The 24,635-nt window shown below is 36.3% G+C and overlaps 1 protein-coding gene across 1 annotated transcript; it reads left to right on the plus strand.

Moving 5' to 3' along the window:
- The first annotated feature begins 12,298 nt into the window (after positions 1-12,298).
- Positions 12,299-23,185, plus strand: LOC147395981 (ABC transporter C family member 14-like). The gene is made up of 12 exons (XM_086452649.1): positions 12,299-12,491; positions 13,820-15,998; positions 16,126-16,446; positions 16,546-16,632; positions 17,195-17,827; positions 18,538-18,702; positions 19,401-19,695; positions 19,782-19,996; positions 20,678-20,983; positions 21,073-21,136; positions 21,232-21,471; positions 22,687-23,185. Exons 2-12 carry the CDS (start codon positions 13,899-13,901, stop codon positions 22,785-22,787), a joined length of 4,527 nt encoding a protein of 1,508 aa, XP_086308775.1. The 5' UTR covers positions 12,299-12,491; positions 13,820-13,898; the 3' UTR covers positions 22,788-23,185.
- Positions 23,186-24,635: the final 1,450 nt, after the last annotated feature.

Consider the following 24,635-nt stretch of genomic DNA (forward strand, 5'->3'; position numbering starts at 1 on the left):
AAAGAAAATCTTGAAAAAGAAGTATGTTCAAATTTACCCAGTGCCTTTTGGCACAGAAAACAACATGAAGTTACTCTACCATATGAACCAGATTTCATTGAAAAGGAAATCAAGACTAAAGCAAGACTCATTCAAATGAAAAAAGAAGATCTAGAATACTGCAAAAGGGAAATATAGGATTTGTTAGAGAAAAATTTAATAAGACCAAGTAATTCCCCTTGGAGCTATCCTGCATTTTATGTTCGAAAACATTCAGAAATAGAAAGAGGAACACCCAGATTAGTAATAAATTACAAACTTCTAAATAAGGCACTTAGATGGATAAGGTACCCAATACCCAATAAAAAAGATTTACTAAAAAGATTATATGAAGTTAATATTTTCTCAAAATTTGACATGAAGTCAGGCTTTTGACAAATAAAAATAGCAGAACAAGATAGGTACAAAACAGCTTTCACAGTACCATTTGGACATTATGAATGAAATGTAATGTCATTTGGACTAAAAAATGCACCCAATGAATTTCAAAGGATTATGAATGACATTTTCAACCAATTTTCAAAATTTATTATAGTATACATAGATGATGTCCTTATATACTCAAAATCAATAGAACAACATTGGAAACATTTAGAAGCCTTTGTAAATATAATAAAGTTCAATGGGTTAGTAATATCAGCCCCAAAAATAGTTCTGTTTCAAACTCAAATTAAATTCTTAGGACACAATATCAAGAATGGAACCATTATTCCAATAGAAAGATCATTACAATTTGCAAACAAATTTCCAGATGAAATAAAAGACAAAAAATAATTACAAAGGTTCTTAGGAAGTTTAAATTATATAAGAGACTTCTACCACAGTCTTCATATCATAGCAAAACTTTTATTTCAAAGACTGAGAAAGAAAATCCCAGAATGGACCAAAGAACACACAGAAGCAGTCAGACAGTTAAAGCTAAGATTACAAGAAATTTCTTGTTTGAATATCCCAGATCCCCAATCACTAAAAATAGTAGAAACTGACGCAAGTGATATAGGATATGGAGAATATTAAAACAAGAAACAAACAAGACCCAAGAGCAATTAGTAAGATATACTTCAGGTATTTGGAACCCTACACAACAAAAATACTCCACAGTCAAAAAGGAGATTTTATCAATTGTTTTATGTATTTCTAAATTTCAAGAAGATTTACTCAATCAAGAATTTATTTTAAGAATAGATTGCAAATCAGCAAAATTTGTTTTAGAAAAGGATGTCAAAAATATTGCTTCAAAACATATTTTTGCCAGGTGGCAAGCTATACTAGCTATTTTTGATTTCAAAATAGAATATAACTCTATACCAGATTTTCTTACCAGAGAATTTTTACAGGGTAAACAAGATGAGTGAAAATCCTTTAAAACCCAAATCCAAGAGTTCTTATGCCATGGCAACAGCTACCCCAGCCAAAATAACTCCAGTAAACCCCCTTCAATTTGGTTCCCCTAGTAACCTGTCCAACAAGTTTCAAGTCTTAGGTACCACCAGTCCAATAAAGTCCTACTCCCAAACAGTGACAACACCTTCAAGTCAAGATCAATAACCCTCATCTCTTTTCTCCCTAAGACCTCAATACATTTACAAGTCTAATCTAACGCCTATCATGACAATAGAACCTGAGTTAGAAAAATCCTGTCCAAAAACAATTGCCCAGTCAATCTTTATTAAGCCAAATCATTTTATCTCATCAGTCCATACCAAAACCCAAAAGTTCTATGAATTTATTCTCGTAGACTCAGACTCTACACTCATTACCCATACTCCAGATAAAAATGATCCTAATAGAATCTCCCATTCAAAATGCCAAATCCTCAAAATCCTTACCATCACTACTTGGGGGACAAAATCCCAATACCATGAAAAGTCTGTCCCAACCTTTCAACCCTCAATATTACAATTACTGGGATTACCAGAAAGCCTGGTTCAATACTTTCACTATCCAAAATGACCAATATAATCATTCCTGGTTTTTCCTCTTCAATGACCAAATCAAGATCCAGTTCCCAAATTGGTTTGCAGAATGGTGAAATCAGTATGGACCCATACCAGCCATTCTTCCTGCACCAGTACAAGAAGGATTTCAACATTTCATCCAAAATTTCATGGCTCCAGAGCACTTAAGTCAAACTCCAAATCTTCTAACCTTTTTTGCACAATTTTCCCTAGCATGGATTTGTTGTTGGGAATACTGTACAGGTTCAATATCTCAATTTCATCCAATTCCAGCATTCTCAAAAAAATTTAAAGTCAAGTGGTGGGCAAACTTAAGATTTGAAAAAGCTACCAAGGCAGGAGTAATAGCATGGTTGCATAGTCATCCTCAGCAATCAAGAATAACTGCACCAAGTTCCTCAGAATTTCCACTATCCAAGTCACAATTGCAATCCAAGTTGGCAGGAGCATCCTCAAAGGCAGAAATGCGCAAGAACTTACTTGAGGCACTATCTCAAGTTGATGAAGACGAAGACCCCTACGAAGACTTTACTTCCCTCAATGAAGACGATTGCGAAGGAATCCTTCCTCCGTGCCATTATCCAAATATATGAAGTCAAGAAAAGTCCAGTCAAAATTCAAGAATAAAATTCAAAAAAGTCAAAAAACCAGTCAAGAAATAGAATGTTCAAGAATGGTCTAGAATAGAAATAATAAAATAATATTATCTCTAATGGGAAACCACCCACAGGCAGTCGTCCATGTTCTGTTAGAGATAAGAAAGAATATCTTAATAGTATCCTCTTTGGATCTTCTCTTCACAAGATCTTTATAGCCAGCCACCTGTCCAAGCTTTACCCATCGACCTGTCCATCAATCTCAAATCACCTAACTTTATTTTCTCAAAAATCGCATCCAATATCCTTATCTCCTAAAAAGAAGGCTCCACTATCCAAAACAATCCTTATCTTTACAAAAGCAAATCCCATTATCAAGATACCGAGAATAAAAGTCAAGCGTCATCATCAGAGACTATTCGGACTCCAAATAATAATTTTCAAGTCCATACTGTATAAAAAGGAAGGAAACTTCATTTCCGGGCATCAGGAAAAAACTTTCAGAAGAAGCAACCCTTGCAATCAAACCAACCAGCCAATCAAACCTCTTAGCTAAACTTTCTTTCAACCAATCACTTTCCTTCAAAGATCTAGAGAAGAAAACTATTTAGGTAATCTTTTAGTTTAATCTTTCTGCTTTTCAGCTTTTGTCTTATTTTGTAAGCAAGTTATTTTGTAAGCAAGTCTGTTAGTTTATTATAAACTAGTTTTATTCTGTAATATCATTCTTATAATGCCTCGTTATAATTTCAATCTTAAAGAAAGATATGAATTATTGAAAATGTACTATGAAGAATTACTTGACAAACATTTATCTTATTCAAGAGAAAATAAACCAAGAGATGAAGAATATTAGGAGAATCATCAAAAATTAGTCAAAATTAGAGAAAAATATTTGAAATTACTTCTACGATAGAATTTAACTCTGTAACAAAGATCCTGAGCAGAATGGTATCAGAGCCATGTTCTTTCAAGAGATTAGTTTGATCTACTAATTCCTAGTAAGTACAACTGAAAATTTTATCTGACCCAAGTCGCGTATCCCTCTTATAGGCTAGTTGAGCCGTTTCCTCGGGAATAAATCGTTGACAGTCCGAAAAATTTCACCTTTTGAACTTACCATGAATTCCTTGGTCAAATTTATTTCTGGAAAATATAGTTCCGATCCAGAAAACCCAGATGTCTTAAATATGGAAGAAAATTCTATTACAGATATTGAAACAAGTTTGCATAATTGGAATATACCAAAAGTCCCAATTAAAAGTATTTACACAAAAGGAAACTTCCTTACAAAAACAGATTATACTATAAAAACATGTGAACAACAATACCCTTGTTAGCAGACCATCAAACAATAGAATTATTCTTTTGAGGAGGTTTGGTCGAAATAATGAAGGTTGAAGCCTTCTTAACCCATCTAATCTTATATGCATCATAATGTACACAATACACACACTACGCATGTTTGGTCTATTAGGAAAGCAGATTTCTGACATAAATTGAATCCCTTGATTTATGCTTAATATTAGGAAAGCAGATTTCTCACATAAATTGAATATCTTAATTCATGCTTATTAGGAAATTACCCACATATGTTTAGCCTTGAATTGTGGTTCTGTATACCAACCATGACTTGATCTACTTGTATAAATATTACACAATATCAATGGAAAAGTTACTGGTTGCATCATCATATTATACTTCTCTTTATGGTATCAGAGCCTATTGGCTTAAACAAGCATTATTTTTTTATCTGTTCTTCTTCTTCCCCTTCTTCTTCTTCCCCACTTCTATCAAAATGGTTGAAGAAAATACTGGAACCAGTCAAACAAATCTCACTGTTTCAAATTCCCTTAACCTTGAAAATAGTTTGATTTCCATAAACTCTGCTGCCCAAGCCCCTCTCAAACTTAATCTAGAGAATTATATCTCTTGGCACACACAATGGTATTCGCTTCTCATCGGTTATGACCTCTTCGGCTATGTCGATGGCACCATTTCTTGTCCTCCTTCAACAATCAAAGAAAACACCAAAGAAACCATCAACCCCAATCACACCTTCTGGATCCGACAAGATCATCTCCTTAGAAGTGCTCTTGTTGCTTCCCTCTCTGCACAAGTTATACCGTTTGTGGCCTCTACAAAATCTTCAAGCGATATCTGGTCCAAACTTGAAACCATGTACGCCAAGCCGACTCATGGACGTATCATGAGCATCCGTGACACACTAAGCAAGACAACCAAAGGCACTACCAGCATCTCTGCCTACATGCAAAATATCAAGACTCTTGCTGATTCCGTGGCAACTGCCGGTGTACCACTGGATGATGATGAGATTGTCTTCCACGTTCTCAATGGCCTTGGGATTGATTACAAGGAAATAGATGCTGCCATTCGTGCACGTGACACCGTTATTTCCTTCGAAGAGTTACACAATAAGCTTAGCGACTATGAGGCTTATCTCAAACGAGAATCTCAAAATGATGTTGTTCCCATTACTGCCAACTTTGCCAACAAATCAGGCTCCCACAACCGAAGCAACCACCATCAAAATAGGCAAGGCAAAAATGGCAATTACTTCGGTGGCAATCAACAACAACGTCAAGGCCAAGGTCAAAATTACCAACACAAAAATGGTAATAATTCTACTCACAATTTCAACAAAGTTGTGTGCCAATTTTGTGATAAGCCAGGACATGTTGCAAAGAACTGTCGTAGACTCCCTAGTGCTATGCCGTGGATGTCTCAACCATCCTACCAGTCGTATTCACCAAATTTTGTTGCACAGCTGCGCCCTTCCTCTGCTCCGCCTCGTGCTCATTTTGCCGCTCAACCCTCTCAATCCGCTCCTAGTTGGCTCGTTGATTCAGGTGCTTCGCATCATGTGACCTCTGATCTTAATAATCTGTCTCTTCACTCGGAGTATGAAGGTCACGATGACATTATGATTGGTGATGGTAAAACTCTTAAAATTACTCACACTGGCACCGCCAACCTCTCTTCCTCCTCTAAGCCTATTTTCCTTTATGATGTTCTTTGTGTTCCTACCATGAAAAAGAATTTAATTTCTGTTTCAAAATTTTGTTCCACCAACAATGTTTCCATTGAATTCTTACCCTCTTCATTTGTGGTGAAGGATCTTCATACGGGGGCACGTCTAATGGAAGGAATGAATAAAGATGGTGTTTATGAGTGGCCTACCAATGTACCGACCTCATCTTCCCCAATTCTTGCACTTGCTACTGTTAAAGCGAGTCTTCAAGCTTGGCATAATCGCCTTGGTCACCCATCTTCAAAAATTTTGAGTCATGTTATTCGTACGTCTAATTTACCTTTATCATCTTCTGTTCGTCATTTTGAGTCATGTAATTCCTACAAGTGTAATAAAATGCACAAGATTCCTTTTTCAGTTTCATCTCTTCGTAGTAAATCTTCGCTTGAATTGGTTTATTCTGATGTATGGGGACCCTCTCCAATACTATCTCATGATGGTTTCAAGTATTATCTTTTATCTGTTGATCATTTTACGAAATACATCTGACTTTATCCCATGAAACAGAAATCTGAAGTTTCTGTTATCTTTCCAAAATTCAAAGCCATTGTGGAGAAATATTTTCAACGACCATTAATTTCATTTTATTCTGACAATGGAGGGGAATTTCTCAAAATGAAAGCTTTCTTTGAGACCAATGGTATTTCCCATTTTCTTACACCTCCGCACACTCCTGAACATAATAGGACTGCGGAGTGTCGACATCGTCACATTGTCCAAACAGGTTTAACCATGCTCAGTCAAGCCAACCTACCACTCCACTTCTGGTCTCATGCCTTTCTTACAACTGCTTACCTTATCAATCGAATGCCTACACCAATTCTATCTATGCTTTCTCCTTTCGAAAAGTTGTTTGGGACCTCACCTAATTATGGCAAGCTTCGAGTATTTGGGTGTCTTTGTTATCCTTGGCTTAAACCATATACACATAATAAATTAGAGGCTCGATCAATGCTGTGTATCTTTCTTGGATATTCTTCCACTCAAAGTGCATTTAAATGATTTGATCCCTCTACCAAAAGAATCTTTGTGTCTCGACATGTTGACTTCGTCGAATCCACCTTCCCTTACAAGTCTCTTGATACCCTTTTACCTAGAAATTCATCTAACGGTCTTTCACATTGGTTACCTGCTATCCATGATCCAATACATACATCCTCTTCTATTCAAAATCCCACATTTTCCTCAACCATCCATGTGGTAACTCCTTCCCATAAAAATATCTCTCAAATCCCTCCACCAATCTCTCACCCTCCATGTGATAATTCCACATTAATTCCTAGTGATCAAATCCCTTCAAACACTCCACAAAATTCTCTACCTTCCCTAGTGCATGGTCAGTTGTCAACACCCTCTTCATTATGTCCCTCTATTAACAAGTCTCTACATTAAGATTTCATGCCACAAACGGAGCCACCCTCTCCACCTTTAATTTCATCACCTACTATTAACCAACAACCACCACCCTCGCCACCCATTACAAGATCCAAAAATAATGTTTTCAAGCCTAACCCGCGTTTCTTCACAGCTTTCAAACTCATCAATGACCATCTCTTTGAGCCCACCTCACACACTCAAGCTCTTAAACACCCGCAATGGCGTGCAGCAATGTCCGATGAATACAATGCTCTTATTCGAAATGGTACTTGGCTACTTGTTCCTCCTGCACCCAATCAAAACCTTGTGGGATGCAAATGGGTGTTTCGAATCAAAAAGCACCCTGATGGCTCTATTGACCGTTATAAGGCTCGTCTTCATCAACGACTAGGTTTGGACTATACTGAAACATTTAGTCCGGTTGTCAAACACACGACAGTTCGCATTGTTCTTTGTTTGGCCGTTTCTTCTGGTTGGTCCTTGCATCAACTTGATGTTAACAATGCCTTCCTTCATGGCCATTTGACTGAGGATGTTTTCATGCAACAACCACCAGGTTTCATTGATGCCAGCAATCCATCTTTTGTATGCAAGCTTCACAAGGCTCTTTATGGTCTTAAGCAAGCACCTCGTGCTTGGTATAATGAACTACGTTATTATCTCTTATCTCTTGGGTTCTCTAACTTTCAATCTGATAATTCGTTGTTTATATACTCACATGGGGATGTTATGCTATTACTCCTTGTTTATGTTGACAATCTTATTCTCACCGAAAATTCTCAAGTGTTGTTTAACAAGGTTGTGCAGCAACTTGGTAACAGGTTCTCTATCAAAGATTTGGGTGCTTTAAACTATTTTCTTGGCGTTGAGGTCACCTCTACCGCAACGGGGCTCTTTCTCTCCCAACAAAAGTACATTCGTGATTTACTTGATCGTACCAAAATGCTTGATGCTAATGATGTGCAAACTCCTATCTCTACAACAACTGCTCTTTCTTTGGTAGATGGTTATAATCTGGCAGATGCCACTGAGTATCGTCATGTCGTCGGTAGCTTACAATACTTGTCATTTACACGACCAGATATTGCCTATGCAGTCAACAAATTGTCTCAATTCATGCACAAGCCGACAACAAATCATTGGAGTACAATTAAACGAGTTTTACGATATCTAAAGGGCACAATGCATCATGGTTTATTCCTTCACAAGAACTCCCCTACCATTCTACATGCTTTTTTCGATGCTGATTGGGCGGGTAACAAGGATGATCGCACCTCCACTAGTGCCTATGTTGTTTTTCTTGGCAAAAATCCTATCTCTTGGAGTTCAAAGAAACAACGATCTGTTGCACGCTCTTCAACTGAAGCTGAGTACCGGTCTATTGCATCTACCACAGCTGAAATATGTTGGATCCAATCTCTTCTTCATGAACTTCAAATCCCTTCCAAGCAGCCACCGGTTATCTATTGTGACAATGTTGGTACTACTTATTTATGTGCAAATCCGGTCTTTCATTCTCGCATGAAGCACATAGCTATTGACTTCCATTTTGTTCGTGATAAGGTGCAGAATGGTGATCTTCGTGTTACTCATGTCCCTTCTAATGACCAGTTGGCTGATGGACTTACTAAACCTCTCTCTCGACAACGCTTTCATTATCTTCGATCCAAGATTGGTGTCTCTAACGGGAGCACCATCTTGCGGGGGCATATTAGGAAAGCAGATTTCTGACATAAATTGAATCCCTTGATTTATGCTTAATATTAGGAAAGCAGATTTCTCACATAAATTGAATATCTTGATTCATGCTTATTAGGAAATTACCCACATATGTTTAGCCTTGAATTGTGGTTCTGTATACCAACCATGACTTGATCTACTTGTATAAATATTACACAATATCAATGGAAAAGTTACTGGTTGCATCATCATATTATACTTCTCTTTATGGTCATGATGAAGAAATGTGTCACTATTTTGATGGGATTGAAACACTATGTTTTTAGCCAATCATGCATGTATCAAGATTATGGTTTAAGAGAATTTCATTCATAAAATCTCTCTAAAAGTTTAAATCAAGATCCTATTTCACATAAGTTTAATGACTCCATGGGGTATCTTTTTCCACAACATTTAACCCCTCTTAGAGAAGTACATTATACACTTATTGCACACACCTACCTTCTTGCATCTCATTCATAACTATTTATTTATTCATTAATTACTTTTCTAAAATGGCCAAATTTCAAAAGGGTAAACCGAATATCACCAATTTAAAAAAGGGATATTTCTAAAATACCCTAAAATGTACATCTATATAATAAGGAAAATGCTAAAGTAACACTAAACTTGACATCAATTGAATATTACTGATGTGGATTTATGTACGAAATCATAGATGTTTTCATTGAGATACGAGTCAAAAACATGTATGGCTATGTGTGTACCTTTACATCAACAATATGAGGATCAATGCCAATTTTAATGTCACTCCAGCACGATTCATATAATAAAACACAATTGTAGATCCCATTCCAGCAACAATTATGGGGGATAACGTCCCCCTAGCTAGAATTTTGGAGTGGAGTCCACACTACCCACCTCATTCCTCTTTATCCCCTGTAACTTTAGCGTATTTCCTCTCTACTTACACCCTCATTTTCAATAATATCCCTCCAATTTTACTATCTTTCCTCTTTTACCTTATTTTTTCAAATTCTATTGTTTTCTTCTTTTAACATTTCAACTTTATTGACCTTCTTCTCCCCCCTTTCAATAGTATCCCTCCAATTTTATAATCTTTCATCTTTTACACCTTTTTCAATAATACCCCTATAATTTTACTATGTTTTCCTCTTTTACCTCTTTAACTCACTTTATTGTCTTTCCATTTCTCCCATTTCTTAATAATACCTCACCAATTTTATTATATTTCCTTTTTTACCCCCCCTTAAACCTCAAATACCCTTCCAACTTTATTATTTTTTCACTTTCACCCTCTTAACCATAGAAAGGATGTCTGTGCCTACGTGAACTCCAGTTTATATAATAAAATACAATGGTAGACCCTACTCTTTTGTTTTAAGATTTATATCCCATAAGCAATGTATTTGGATGACGATTGTTCCTCATCCTATGTTTTATCTTTTGTTCTCCTTTCGAAGAATACTCCTAATTTTATTGTCATTTCTCTTCTACCATTTTTCTAAAACACCCGTATAACTTTCTATATTCTTTTCATCTTTTCAAAACACCCATTTCCAATAATACCATTCCAAATTTGTTATATCAGTTTCTCTTCTCTTTTATGTTCCCCATTCTCTCATCTCAATCTTCCTTTCTTTATGCCTCTTATCTCAGTCCCATTTTTCTCTCATCTTATCCCTTACTTCTTTTAATACTGACTCTCATCTCTTACTTTCTCATGAATCTCTTTTTCAGCTCAACCCATCTCCTTCTCTCTCTCTCTTACACACACACACACACACACACACACACGTACGCACGCACGCACTCTGGCTTGAGTTTTAGAATGGATTTGGGATACCATCACCACACCAACGGGAGACCAATTTCAAAAGTCCAAATCTCTTTCTCTTTCTGCAAGTATTCACTCCCTTAACTTCTTGTAGAGCTATTATTGACATACCAAGTTTTATTTATTATACCCCAATAAAAATAAATATTTACGAAAACATGCACGACTTTTGTTCTAATTACAATTTCGGTACATTGTTCATTTTATTTACAAAAACATGCATGTGGTACACTGTTCACTTTTACACATTTACAAACTCGTACCTTTAAAAGTTATGAACTTATGAATTCATAGATATTTAAAAGAGTCGTGATAATTTGACTGCCCCATGTGGCATATTCAAAATACTCTTCTGACATGGCATGTGCTAGAACCATAGACTTTATGCCTTGGGATACACAACTGTACATCCCCATAAATCTGTGCAGTTGTGTATCCCAATGAAAGAAAATTTACGATTCTAGCACATCCCACGTTAGGAGAGTATTTTGAGTATACCACGTGGGGTGTCATATTATCATTACTCATATTTAAGGTGACAAACTTAGAGCATTTTCAACAATGCTCTTTGAAATAAAGAGCATATTTTGTTAAAATCTCACAAATATTATTTTAACTAGCTTAAAATTTCTTGAGTGCTCAAACATACTCTAAAAGAACACAACAAATTTATTTTGTCTAATGTTTTTCTTCACATCACATCCTCAATAGGTGTATTGAGTTCAATTTACATAAGGGAATAAATAGTAGTTACATAACAGAGTGGTAATTACATAATAGAATGAAGAAGATGAATTCAATTTGCTCAGGGGCGGATTTAGAGTGGGGCCACTTACCCCCACAAGAGTTTTCAAATTCTATGAATTAATGTGCTATTGCGACAAATTTTGAGTGGCCAATAAAGAAATCTGCCACTATTGCCCCCACAATTTTTGTTTTCCACTCTTAATTGCCCCACAACTATTTTTTTCTACTCTTGGCTACCCCCACATGAGCAAAATTTTGACTCCGCCCCTAAGTTTTCTGAAATGTGTGAGAATAGGGGCTGTGTTTCAAATTGGTTTGATTGGTTAAGAGGGTAATTGTTATTGTAGAGCTTGGCTGGACACATTGTATACATTACTATCTTTTATATATTCAACAAAATTTTCATTTGTTGAAAATTGACTCAAATCTTAATAAGAGTCGTGACCTTATATTTTGGAATTCGAAAACATGATCAAATACCACAAGTTTTTAGAAAATAAAATTCTAAGAACTTAAAAAAAAAAATTATTTTTCACCATTGAATTTTAATTTTAAGTTGTGAAAGTTCTGTAACCATCCATTTCACCACCTTCGATTAAGTGTAAAAATATTTTATTTTTTAATATATTTTTTTTAAATGAGTTTTTCTATAAAATCTGGAAATAACTTGAGAGAATAGAGGGTATTTGACTCTTATTTTGTCATTTTACTCTTTATAATAGAGAGGATCTTACATATAAAAAGGTTGTTGGAGTTGCACTGACGAGTTCGTAAAAAGTGAGAAATGTACCGAAATCGGAATTTCGGCATATTCAGTCGGCGATTTGGAGATTCACCCATAATAAGTAAAAGCTGGGCTGCCAATATCAATTTCAGCTCTCTAAATTTTATTTTGGAAACAAAGATTCAATTGGACACGTGGCAAAATAGATTAAGGGATATTTGCTAAATTTTACCCATAAAAGCCAGCATATTAGTGTATTTAATATTCACGTTTTATACGGAGAGCCAGCGAAGGACTTCATGGTCTCTCCCTTTGCTGCAATGGTGGACTGGAGGTTACCCCTTCTCCACGTCTTTGATTTTCTTCCAAGTGTTCCTTTTATGGCTATATAACTGTTAGAAATCTCAACAAATGTTCTCTCTCTCTCTGCGACGACGTTCTTGCTCTGCTCCCATTAATGGTGAACTTATTGACATTCAATCTCTGTTTTTAGTCTTCAAGATGTTTAAAAAAACAGATTTTTTCTTAATGGGTTTCTACTTTTGATGGTTTTCCCTTCTGGGTTTTATTATTTTTTTCATTATTTATACTGTTTTACTAATATTTTGTTATGGGTTATTTGTTTCTGAGAGATTCTTTCTAAAACAAAGCTCATAAATTTGAAATTTTAAATTAACATTTTTGCGTTTTATTTCCTTTTTAGAAATACTCCATTTAATAATTTTAATAACTCTTCTTTCCAAACTGTTATTAATTTTTGTTTTTATTTATAATTTTTTGAACAAAAATGGTCTTCTGGATCCAAGGAACCTGAGCTATGATTTTCAATCAAAGTTTGAATTTCTTTTGTCGCTCTGTTTGATCTCTACTTAGTTGGTTTTTCTTCTTCTTCTTCTAGATTTGTAGAAGTAATAGAAATCTTTTTTTGATTGGTAGAAGTAATAGAAATCATTAGAAGAAAAACAATGACTCTCCATTAAAATCTTACCCTTTGTACCGTGTTTCACTTAGATTCTATAAAATACAAAATGGCTCATAAAACAAACAGTGTTTCAAATTTCTGTTTCATCTGTTCTGTGTTTCTGGTAATATTTGGTTCTGTTCTGTTCTTTTTAAAAAATAAATAAATGTATGTGATTTATTTCTTTACATGTTAGAGTTTTTTCCAAGTTTTTCCCACTCAATTTAGATCGTTTTCTATTTTTATGAGACTGGGTTTCTTTGTTTGAAGTTTGTGTATTTATTTATTATTATTATTATTGTATTTGTTATGATATATTTCAATATTTTTGGCAACGGGCTTCATGATTTATCATTGTTTAGATTCTTGTTTTTAGTTTCAATCTGAGTTTTAATTTTTTTTTCTGGTTTGTTTTGTTTTTTAAAATGTTTGTGATTTATTTCTTTACATGTCGAGTTTTTTCCAAGTTTTTCTCACCCAATTTAGATCGTTTTCTTTTCTTATGAGACTGGGTTTCTTTGTTTGAAGTTTGTGTATTTATTATTATTATTATTATTATTATTATTATTTTTGTATTTTGATATGATATATTTCAGTATTTTTGGCAACTGGCTTCATGATTTATCATTGTTTTTTGTTTTTTGTTTCAATCTGAGGTTTAATTTTTTTCTGGTTTGTTTTGTTTTTTTAATTTGATTAAGTTATTATATGTGATTTCTTTTACGTTATCTGTTTCTGAAATTCATATACAAGGTTGCAGACCTATTTATTTCCTAGAAATCAATATTATCTGATTCTTTTTTTTATTTATCTGAACTTTTTTTCAGAAAGATAGAGGAAGTTGGATGAGAAGGAAAGCTTAAAGGAGGGAGCTTTAGTTCTTGTGAGGGAAGTTTGTGTGTAAACATGTCTTCCTCCTCAGATTCTTGGTTCACATCCCTCTCATGTTCAAGTTCTACTATTCAAACCTCAGATGGTATCTCACTCGTGTTTCAATGGCTTGGATTCATTTTCATCTCCCCATGCCCCCAACGCCTTTTGTTCGCCTCCATCGATCTACTCTTCTTGCTCGTTGTCCTTGCATTTTCAATCCAAAAACTATGGTCTCGATCCCGCTCTCGTGATCATCACGACTCCATCCACAAACCCCTCATTAGAAACAATAGAGGTCATATCAGTAGTACTATGTGGTTCAATCTCACTTTAATTCTAACGGCTCTGTTGGCAATCACATATACAGTCCTCTGCATTATAGCATTCACTAGGACAACCCAATCATCATGGGAGCTGACCGAAGCTCTATTTCGGTTAATTCAAGCAGTAACCCATGCAACGATTGCTGTTTTAGTCACCCACGAGAAGAGGTTCAAAGCCGTTAATCATCCGATGTCACTTCGGATTTACTGGTTTGTGAACTTTGTTATCGTTGCTTTGTTCTCGCTTTCCGCAATCATTCGACTGAGCTCTATTAAAGAAAAACAGGACACTGAATTAAGAATCGATGATATATTTTCGTTAATTTCTCTTCCGATATCTGCTGTTCTTCTCTTTGTCGCCATTAGAGGATTCACTGGGATTACGATAATCAGTGAATCCGATAATGGGTTGGAGTCGGAATCCAAATTAAAAGAACCACTTTTGAGAGAATCGAACGTGACTGGTTATGCCACAGCTTCGCTGTTGTCTAGAGCAATGTGGTTTTGGATGAATCCTTTATTAAAAAAGGGCTACAAATCCCCTCTAAAGATTGATGATATCCCTTCCCTTGCACCTGATCACAGAGCAGAAAGAATGTCGGAGCTCTTCGAATCAAAATTTCCCAAACCCTCTGAGAATTCAATGCATCCGGTTCGAACCACATTGCTTCGATGCTTCTGGAAGGACTTGGCCTTCACCGCATTCCTCGCAATAGTGCGGCTTTGTGTCATGTTCATGGGTCCAATTCTGCTCCAACAATTCGTTGATTTCACCTCGGGGAAGGGCAGTTCTCCCTACGAAGGATACTACCTCGTCATCACCCTCCTTATAGCGAAAACCATTGAAGTCTTATGTTCCCACCAATTCAATTTCCAGTCTATGAAGATTGGGATGCTTATTAGATCCACTTTGATCACCTCTTTATACAAAAAGGGCCTTAGACTATCATGCTCGAGTCGGCAGGCACATGGACTCGGCCAGATTGTTAATTACATGGCCGTGGATGCTCAACAACTCTCTGATATGATGCTTCAACTGCATTACTTATGGTTGATGCCACTTCAAGTTGCTTTTGCCTTATGCCTCCTCTATGTCTACCTTGGTATCTCAACACTTTCGGCATTGATTGGTATCGTTGGAGTCTTGGTATTCGTTATATTTGGTACCCGGAGAAACAATCGGTACCAATTCAATCTGATGAAAATGCGTGATTCGAGAATGAAGGCCACGAATGAGATGCTTAACTACATGCGTGTGATCAAGTTCCAAGCATGGGAAGAACACTTCAATAAGAGAATTCAAGGTTTCCGTGACTCGGAGTTTTCATGGCTGACTAAGTTCATGGTTTCAATCTCGGGTAACATTGTTATTCTGTGGAGTACCCCTGTTATTATAGCGACGTTGACATTCGGGACAGCAATCTTGTTGGGACTTCCGCTTGATGCGGGGACGGTATTCACTGCTACATCGATCTTTAAGATCTTGCAAGAGCCAATCAGGAACTTTCCTCAAGCTTTGATCTCAATGTCCCAGGCAATGATCTCACTTGGGAGGTTGGACGGATTTATGATGAGTCGGGAATTGGTGGATGGAGCGGTGGAGAGAGAGGAGGGTTGTGATGGTAGAATTGCTGTGGAAGTGAAGGGAGGGGTATTTGGGTGGGATGATGAAAGTGGGGAAACAGTTTTAAAAGATTTGAATTTGGAGATCAAGAAAGGAGAGCTTGCTGCAATTGTTGGGACCGTTGGATCTGGAAAGTCTTCATTGTTGGGTTCAATTCTAGGTGAGATGCACAGGATCTCGGGAAAGGTACGGTTTATAATCATGCATGCAATTATGCTAGGCTCAATTCTGGTTCTTCTGTGTTGGGTGTCATTGAAACTATCCTGACTGCACTGCTTAATGCTTATCATCTTTGTTTCCTTTTCTCCTATAGGTTAGAGTTTGTGGGACCACCGCCTATGTGGCACAGACGTCGTGGATTCAAAATGGAACAATTCAGGACAATATTCTTTTTGGCTTGCCTATGAACGGACACAGATATAGGGAAGCAATCAGAGTCTGTTGCCTAGAGAAGGATTTGGAAATGATGGAATTTGGAGACCAAACCGAAATAGGTGAGCGTGGCATAAACCTCAGCGGTGGACAGAAGCAGCGGATACAACTTGCTAGAGCGGTCTATCAGGACTGTGATATTTACCTTCTTGACGATGTCTTCAGTGCTGTTGATGCTCACACTGGAACAGAAATATTCAAGGTGATTAACATCTTTTACGGGTTTGGAGGTACACTGAAACATTGTGTTGTATATACATTTTGTTGAAATGGCATTTTAACAGTAATAATTTTGTTGCAGGAGTGTGTAAGGGGAGCTCTAAAGAACAAAACCATTTTGCTTGTAACCCACCAAGTTGACTTCTTGCACAATGTAGATCACATATTGGTAGGTTTGATGCTTCTTTTATTAGTTTTTGGGCATTTCAATTCAAGGTTTTTAAATGAAAAAAATTATAGTGGGAACAGTGGTTAAAGTTTGTTGTTTAAAGTTCTGTACCATCTTGGAATGTCTCTTAGCCGAAACCGGAAAGAACATTGATCCTAAAACATTTAATGGTTTGATGAGATTTTAAAACTTGCTAATGATTATAACAGTGTCATTTCGTTAAACTTGCAATATTTATTTGGGTTCGGTTAGGAGAACCTTGTCCAATCATTATGGCTCTATCTCTGTCTATTATCTGATGGAAGGACAATTAATGAAGGCTGTTCACCCATAAAACTTAGCATGTATGGACGGAACCATTAGAAGGTTTATATAATGGCCATTACTGAAGCCTTACTTAATTTCTAAGAAATTTTGTTAGATATAATAACAGGATCTTATATGATAATTGATAACTTACTTCTAAGTTAAATATCAAAACCCAGACTTGTTTTGAAAGCTTTAATGTCTTTCTTCTTATTTCCAATCTGATTTTATGTGTAACATCGGGATAAAATAACAGGTCATGCGAGATGGAATGATAGTGCAATCTGGAAAGTATAATGAGCTTGTGGAATCTGAATTGGATTTCTCAGTTCTTGTTGCTGCCCATGAGACATCCATGGAGCTTGTAGAAAATAGCACCAATATGTCCAATAACGAACCCCAAGAATCACCGAAATCGCCAAACCAACTATCTCCACATCCGAGAGAAACCAACGGTGAAAACGGATCTTTGGACCGAAACAAGTCCCAAAAGGGTACATCAAAACTCATTGAAGACGAAGAAAGAGAGACTGGTCATGTCAGCTGTCAAGTTTACAAGACTTATTGCACCGAGGCATACGGGTGGGCTGGTGCTGCGGCAGTGTTGCTAACGTCTCTTGTGTGGCAGATATCTCTCATGGCGAGTGACTATTGGCTGGCATACGAGACTGGTGGTGATAACGCATCATCATTCAATCCTTCTTTATTCATTCGTGTTTATGCAATCATTGCAGCGATTTCGTGTGTGTTGGTGCTGATCAGAGCTTTTCTTGTAACGTTTGTGGGGCTCAAGACCGCTCAAACCTTCTTCAAACAGATTATTTACAGTATTTTACATGCTCCCATGTCATTCTTTGATACAACGCCTTCAGGAAGAATACTGAGTCGGGTAAGATTGATCACACTCTGGATCTTTATTATGTAGGGCTTAAAATGGGTTGGGTTCGAATTGGATCTGAGCATATCCATAAATTTTTGTTCGGATCTGGATTTGCATCCGAATCCGACTCGGATCTGGATTAGCATCCGAATCCGACTCGGATCGTATTAGCTAAAACTATATCCAAACCCATTTTGGTTTTAGTAAACCAGGATCCGACCCAACCGAATTACTTGATGAGGGTTGGTCGGGTCAGATAATTTCTGACTTTAACATTTTTTTTATAGCTATATTTCTTTTCAAATTGCAATACTATTCTATTTTACTATTATAATTCTTTTATTTTATAAAAATTCATGTTATATTTAAGTAGAAGAAAAAAAGATATTTTGAAAAACATAAAAATATACTTTTCAAAGCAGTATATCATTCGCATCCAGGCAGATATAGGGATGGATCCATATCCGACTCGGATCAAAAGACATCAACCCATATTCGACCAATTTTTTAAATCTGGTCTACTCCAAGGGTCCAAACTCCCTAAATTTGGATCACTCAGATTTCGGTTAAATCCTACCCATTTTATGTGATATTATTATGGTGTTGTCCCACTTTTTTACATGTTAATGATTCTCCTCTATAGAATTTTCCTTGTTATGATTGCTTGTCTATGATGTTCGCTCTCATAAAATAACCTCATGTGCTTATATCTTTTGCAGGCATCAACAGATCAAACCAATGTCGATCTGTTTCTTCCCTTTTTCTTGGCTTTAGCCATTGCTATGTACATCACGGTTCTCAGCATCATTGTCGTCATTTGCCAGGTTGCATGGCCAACTATCTTCCTCATAATTCCGTTGGCTTGGTTCAACATCTGGTATCGGGTAATAATACAAATACCATTCCCTTTCCATCTTAGTTTCTTCTTGTACCATTTTATAATTTTTATGGTACACAATAAAAAGGCATCTCTATGTAAGAAAATTAAGGCACCTGTTTTCATACACATCTTGCACGGTTTTAGTGTGGGACCCACCAACCCAATTGAAAATCACGAAATCTTCTGGGGTGGGAACTGTTGATTGGTCGGTCCTCACTTCACTGCATGTGCAAGCTGTTTAGAGTCCAACTAGCTTTACTAACTTATTAAGATTTCTACAGTTACTAAGGGTCATTGACCTCACCTTGGGGCGTCTAGAAACATGATCCGATGCCACCGGGTTATAGAGGACAAAATTCTATGAACTTAAAAAGTTTTTTTTTATTTTTAAAAAGAAGTTATTTTTCACCGTTGAATTCTAATTTTAAATTTGGGAGTTCCGTGGAAGTTTGGTAGCTGTTCATTTTCAAAACCTTGGATGAAGCCCAAATATAGAGGGCCGTGGTGTTGAATTGCCAATGCAGTAGTACATTTTGGGAAAACGACCCATAGTAAGACTTAAAAATCTTTCTAAGTTAGTAAGGAAAGTGTTTATGAGTTGTTTATTATAGACCATCCGTAAAGTCCACTTGATCAGGTAACCTCCTAGCGAGGGTGCTTTATTGGATGTGCAACCCGTTTACCTGAACTTTTTGGTGGCAGGGATACTACCTTGCATCATCCCGTGAGTTGACTCGACTTGACTCCATCACCAAAGCTCCTGTTATCCATCATTTCTCGGAAAGTGTGTCAGGGGTTATGACTATCAGGTGTTTCAGAAAGCAAGCAAGGTTTCGTCAGGATAATATTAACAGAGTGAATGCAAATTTGCGCATGGATTTCCACAATAATGGATCAAATGAGTGGTTGGGTTTCCGCCTAGAATTTACTGGGAGTGTCGTACTTTGCCTCTCTGCCTTGTTCATGGTCTTGTTGCCTAGCAATGTTATCAAGCCAGGTATTTATTTCTCCCAACACATTTTTCCTTTTCTATCCGACACATTTTATTGTTATGGAATTAACTTGCTGTTTTGGATGTTGTAGAGTATGTGGGGTTATCTCTTTCCTATGGTTTATCTCTCAATTCTGTTTTGTTTTGGGCCGTATATATGAGTTGCCTTGTGGAGAATAGAATGGTTTCGGTCGAGAGAATAAAGCAGTTTATAAACATCCCATCTGAAGCCGCATGGGAGATCAAAGACTGCCTTCCTCCTCCAGGTTGGCCCACCCATGGCAATGTTGATCTCATGGACTTGCAGGTAATTGATCAGAAACTTTCAATGTATCGTGGTCGTTCACAAATTATTTAATAATGTGTATTCTAATGATTCAAAATGTAATTTCAAAAAGGTCAGTAGCATTGCTATTATTTAGGCTGTAAATGGATCATTGGTAATGATGTGTAATTCAGTACTCAAGTCATTGTCAAGGTTGATCCAAATCCAATTGGGGAAAAATTATCACTCTCTTCTGGATTTCCTGATTATTCTTGCAATTTTAGAGAGAGAAAGAGAGAGAGAGGTGGGGGTGATTGACTCGAGCTTAGGCCTCCCATTTTTTAAGTTGGCTTGAATTTTGTGACACAGGTTTTTTTTTTCTTTCTTTTTTTTTCTACATATTTCTTTTGTTCTCTTCCTATGAGCTTACTTGAATGGATGGAAGAAGAAATCTTATCTTGCTTGTTTCTTGGAGTATTGTAAGAAAGACAACCTAAAGAATAAATGTGTAAACCGTTTTACCGTTGTTATTAAGGGAAAACCCTTGGTAAACTCTCAATAATTTTAGAGTGGGTTTTTTTTTTTAAATATAAGGGCAAGCTCATCATCCAAATAAAATTCTAAATGCTTATTTATTTGTGTCTAATTTTTCACTAGTGTACCACTTAGTAGAGGCATGTGTGTGTGAATCCTAACAGGAAGTTGCATGCTTTTGGTCAACAGGTTAGATATCGACCGAACACTCCTTTGATCCTCAAAGGCATCACTCTTAGCATCCAAGGAGGAGATAAGATTGGTGTTGTTGGTCGCACAGGGAGCGGGAAGTCAACTTTGGTCCAAGCTTTATTTAGGGTGATGGAACCTTCAGGAGGGAAAATAATTATTGATAGGATTGACATTGGCAAGTTGGGTCTTCATGATCTCAGGTCCCGTTTTGGGATTATTCCTCAAGAACCCGTCCTTTTTGAAGGAACTGTGCGAAGCAATGTTGATCCAATTGGACTTTACTCTGATGAAGAGATATGGAAGGTGAGTATCATTAGTAGTGGTTGTTCGGTCTGTTTATTTAAAATTTGTTTCGGTAGGCTTAGGATTTATTTGTTTTTCCTCTTTTTTAGAGCCTTGAACGCTGCCAACTTAAAGATGTTGTGGCTGCAAAACCTGATAAACTTGATGCTTCAGGTATTTAATTATAAGTTTAATTTTTTTATATTAAAATCTCTAGTTGAGGTTATTTTCTTCGACACTCATGGTTGTCAAATTTTTTTTCTTCTTAGTGGTTGATAGTGGAGACAATTGGAGTGTGGGGCAGAGACAGCTTCTTTGTTTGGGGAGAGTAATGTTAAAGCGTAGCCGCATTTTGTTCATGGATGAAGCCACGGCTTCTGTTGATTCACAAACTGACAGTGTAATTCAAAGGATCATTAGAGAGGACTTTGCTGCATGTACCATTATCAGCATTGCTCACAGAATACCCACAGTCATGGACTGCGACAAAGTTCTTGTTATAGATGTTGGTATGTTTTTCTTCACATTATTGCTTTATTGCCTTTTTTCCTTTTAATCAAAAGGTCACAATGGAATCATCCATTTATAGAGGATTGCCCATCCCAAATAATATTGTTCTAAATGTTAATCACTTGTTGACAGATAGTTTGGGGGGTCTCCCTCAATTTGAGTTGTTTCGACTTAGTTCAATAGTTGACTAACATAGACGCAAGCAAGCTTGAATTTCTGACAAATTTATACAGTTTGTGGGATTATTCAGAATTTGATCTGATAGATTTGAGTTATATTGGCCTAGATCCTTGGCTGAGAAGACTAGGCTCAAATCTCTTCTTCGTCTGTTATTGTTAAAATGTCGAAGGGGGTGTTTGGTGACAAAGTTTAAAATTGCACAAATGCTTATTTATACAAGTCAAGCCAATTTTTAAAATTTTCTCTGCTTTGTCCATAATTTTAGGGACACCATGCTGCAACATTCTGATGACATCTCTGTTTCCACATCAGCACATTGATAGCTTTTTTCTGAGAAACCCAAAGACATTTAATTTCCTAAAATAGTTAGCCCCAAGGGGTTGGCCTAGTGGCAAGCCGAGCCTTGATAAGCTCCTCATGAAGGGTAGGTCAAGTGTTTGAGACCCCATGAAACAATGAATTCCTTGGGGCTACCCTCTAGGGTCCGGTTGACCCTTGACTCAACCAGTTGCATGTAGGACTTTCTGAGGGGGCAGTGCGTGTGACCGTGGGATTTGTCTCTCCCCCAAAAGGTGGACACCCACGATAAGCACCCCCCTCCACACACAAAAATCCTAAAATAGTTACATTTCTTGGGTTTAATACTTCTGTGGAAACGTACATGTTCTTACCAAACATGCCCAAAATGTTTTATTCAAAATTATGAGAAAAATAAAAATATATATATATGAACAATTTTCAGCAATATATACACATATCACCTACAAATCGAGACCTAACCCTTGTTTAGGCATGCAATATAAGAAAGGTAAACAATCGAAATGGGTAGCCTATCTTTTTATCAGAGATCTATTTCCATGTTAAAATCTTTCCATTTCATGCACGTTGGCACTTGGAAATCTTAGAGCTTATGATATTTTTAATTCTGCATCATATTAGTTTTTTTTATGTTTACATTTGGTTTATTTTTATGTTTCATTCTCCTTAAGCTGCATGTTTTGTAATAGAAAGTGATTTTGTTTTTTCTTGAGCAGGACGAGCAAAGGAGTTTGACAAACCATCTCGTTTGCTGGAACGACAATCGCTCTTCGGGGCATTGGTTCAGGAGTATGCCAATCGATCTTCGGGTTTATAGACAATGACGACTAGTTTTGTGGCGATTCTTTTGGGTTCTGTCAGGCACTGTTACAAGGAGTAAGTCAAGGAGCATATATCTTTTCATTATAACGAGTATGAGCGAGTAATGCTTCAAGAGCTCTACAAATAATTCCAACCCCAACGATGGCAATATTTCCTTGTACCAGTTACGTTTACCAGAAATAAGAATTGTACCCGAATTTCACATTATACCATAACCATTAGTTTATATTATATTTAAAAACATAGAATAAGCTCAAAACAAGTAACTCAACCTTGGAGTTCATTATCTCCATGTCTTCAAAGGCTTATTCTATCCATTTGGATTTCTAAGGAACCTCTTGTACTGTACTGAAGCCTACAAGGTAAATAAATGTTAAACTTATATTCTTCGAAGGTTGAATCGATTTTGAATGAATTTGATGCAATGATCTACCCTTTATGGTTGTTTTAGTTTTATGTTTATGATTCAATATTAGTAGATGAATTTATCCAAGTCCAGTTCACAGGTTACTGTTTTGAAGATCATTCAAGATAAGAAAATTGGTACATATCTATTCTGGTATTATTTTTGGAGGGAGTTAATTATTTTGGTTTACTTTGAGTTTTGTAGGAATGAATCCATGGTTTTGTTGATATTTGTTATTGGGTTGCAACGAATGCATGCGGTTGGGTACGTGGCTAGGGCACAGAACCATAGATCTTTTTCATCAGGGATACACAGGAAAAATGTGCAGTTCTGTGCCCTTGCCATGTCAACTGTGTATCAAAACCGCGTGCATTCATCATTATTCTTTGTTGTTATTTCATTATATTGGTGTTAAAAGGCTTAATTTTGACGCGTTCCGCCAGGTTTAGGTCTCTTGACGTATATTTTTTAAGTACGTAACATTTGATATCAAAGGCATTCTACGTCTCGGGTTTGAATCATAGAAAGGCTACTTGGGAGGATTAAAAGTCTTGAAGATTAATAGGCTACACATTTGATAATATGTTATGTGCTTAAGTATTAGCTTTCGAATAATTTGTATATTAAAAAAAAAAAACATAATTTTTTATTGTTCAATTGATTTTTCATTATTTAGAAAACCTATTATATCTTATACTATGTATATAATAAATAAAGTAATATATATTATATTATTTATATAAGAAATAAATCAAATAAAAAAAAGTATTGAGAAGTGCCCTACCTAGAATGAAAGTCATCATAGACGTTTGTTATGTGCTTAAGTGGTTAATAATTTAAATTTGATGCATTCTAACTAGGGGTGCAATTTGGTTTGGGTTGGTTCGATTTAGAGCAAAATCATAATCGAACCGACCAAGGTCGATTCCATTATATAGGAACCAGAATCGAATCAATTTGATCTAAAACCGAACCAACCCAAACAGACCTTAATTTGGTTTGGTTCCATGGGTTGTAAAAAAAAAAAAATTTACATAAATTTATCAATAAAATTATGTAAACACATGAATTATGAAAATTGAAAATTTTAAAATCCAAAAACAAGATTATGAGATCACATAAAAAATTAGATTAATTTTTTAAATAAAACATTGGATTTCTGAAAATTATTAAAAAAATTAATTTTTCTCAAAAACTACAAAGCCCAAATCCATCTCAAAACAAAATGGGTTTTCATGAGAGGTACTTGCATCTCAAAACAAAATGGGTTTTCATGAGAGGTACTTGCAGCTGCACATTGAGAGAGAGAGGAAGACCCATCGGCCACTAGAGTTGAGAGGTAACCTGTAGCTAGCCAGCCACACGTTAGTAGTCACACACTCACAACCTCAAGCCAAGAGAGAGAGAGAGAGAGATGTAGCCCATAACCAATCGTTG

The sequence above is a fragment of the Akebia trifoliata genome, chromosome 8, assembly GCF_017979445.1.
Source record: "Akebia trifoliata isolate Shusen 1 chromosome 8, ASM1797944v1, whole genome shotgun sequence".
In the NCBI taxonomy this organism is placed as follows: Eukaryota; Viridiplantae; Streptophyta; class Magnoliopsida; order Ranunculales; family Lardizabalaceae; genus Akebia; species Akebia trifoliata.

What these genes read in the sequence shown, in the direction of transcription:
- LOC147395981 (XM_086452649.1), top strand. Translation starts at nt 13,899, where the DNA reads ATGTCTTCCTCCTCAGATTCTTGGTTCACATCCCTCTCATGTTCAAGT. An exon ending in CAGGAAGAATACTGAGTCGG is followed by an intron (nt 17,828 to 18,537) that starts GTAAGATTGATC and finishes TATCTTTTGCAG; the next exon opens with GCATCAACAGATCAAACCAA. An exon ending in TGATAAACTTGATGCTTCAG is followed by an intron (nt 21,137 to 21,231) that starts GTATTTAATTAT and finishes TTTTCTTCTTAG; the next exon opens with TGGTTGATAGTGGAGACAAT.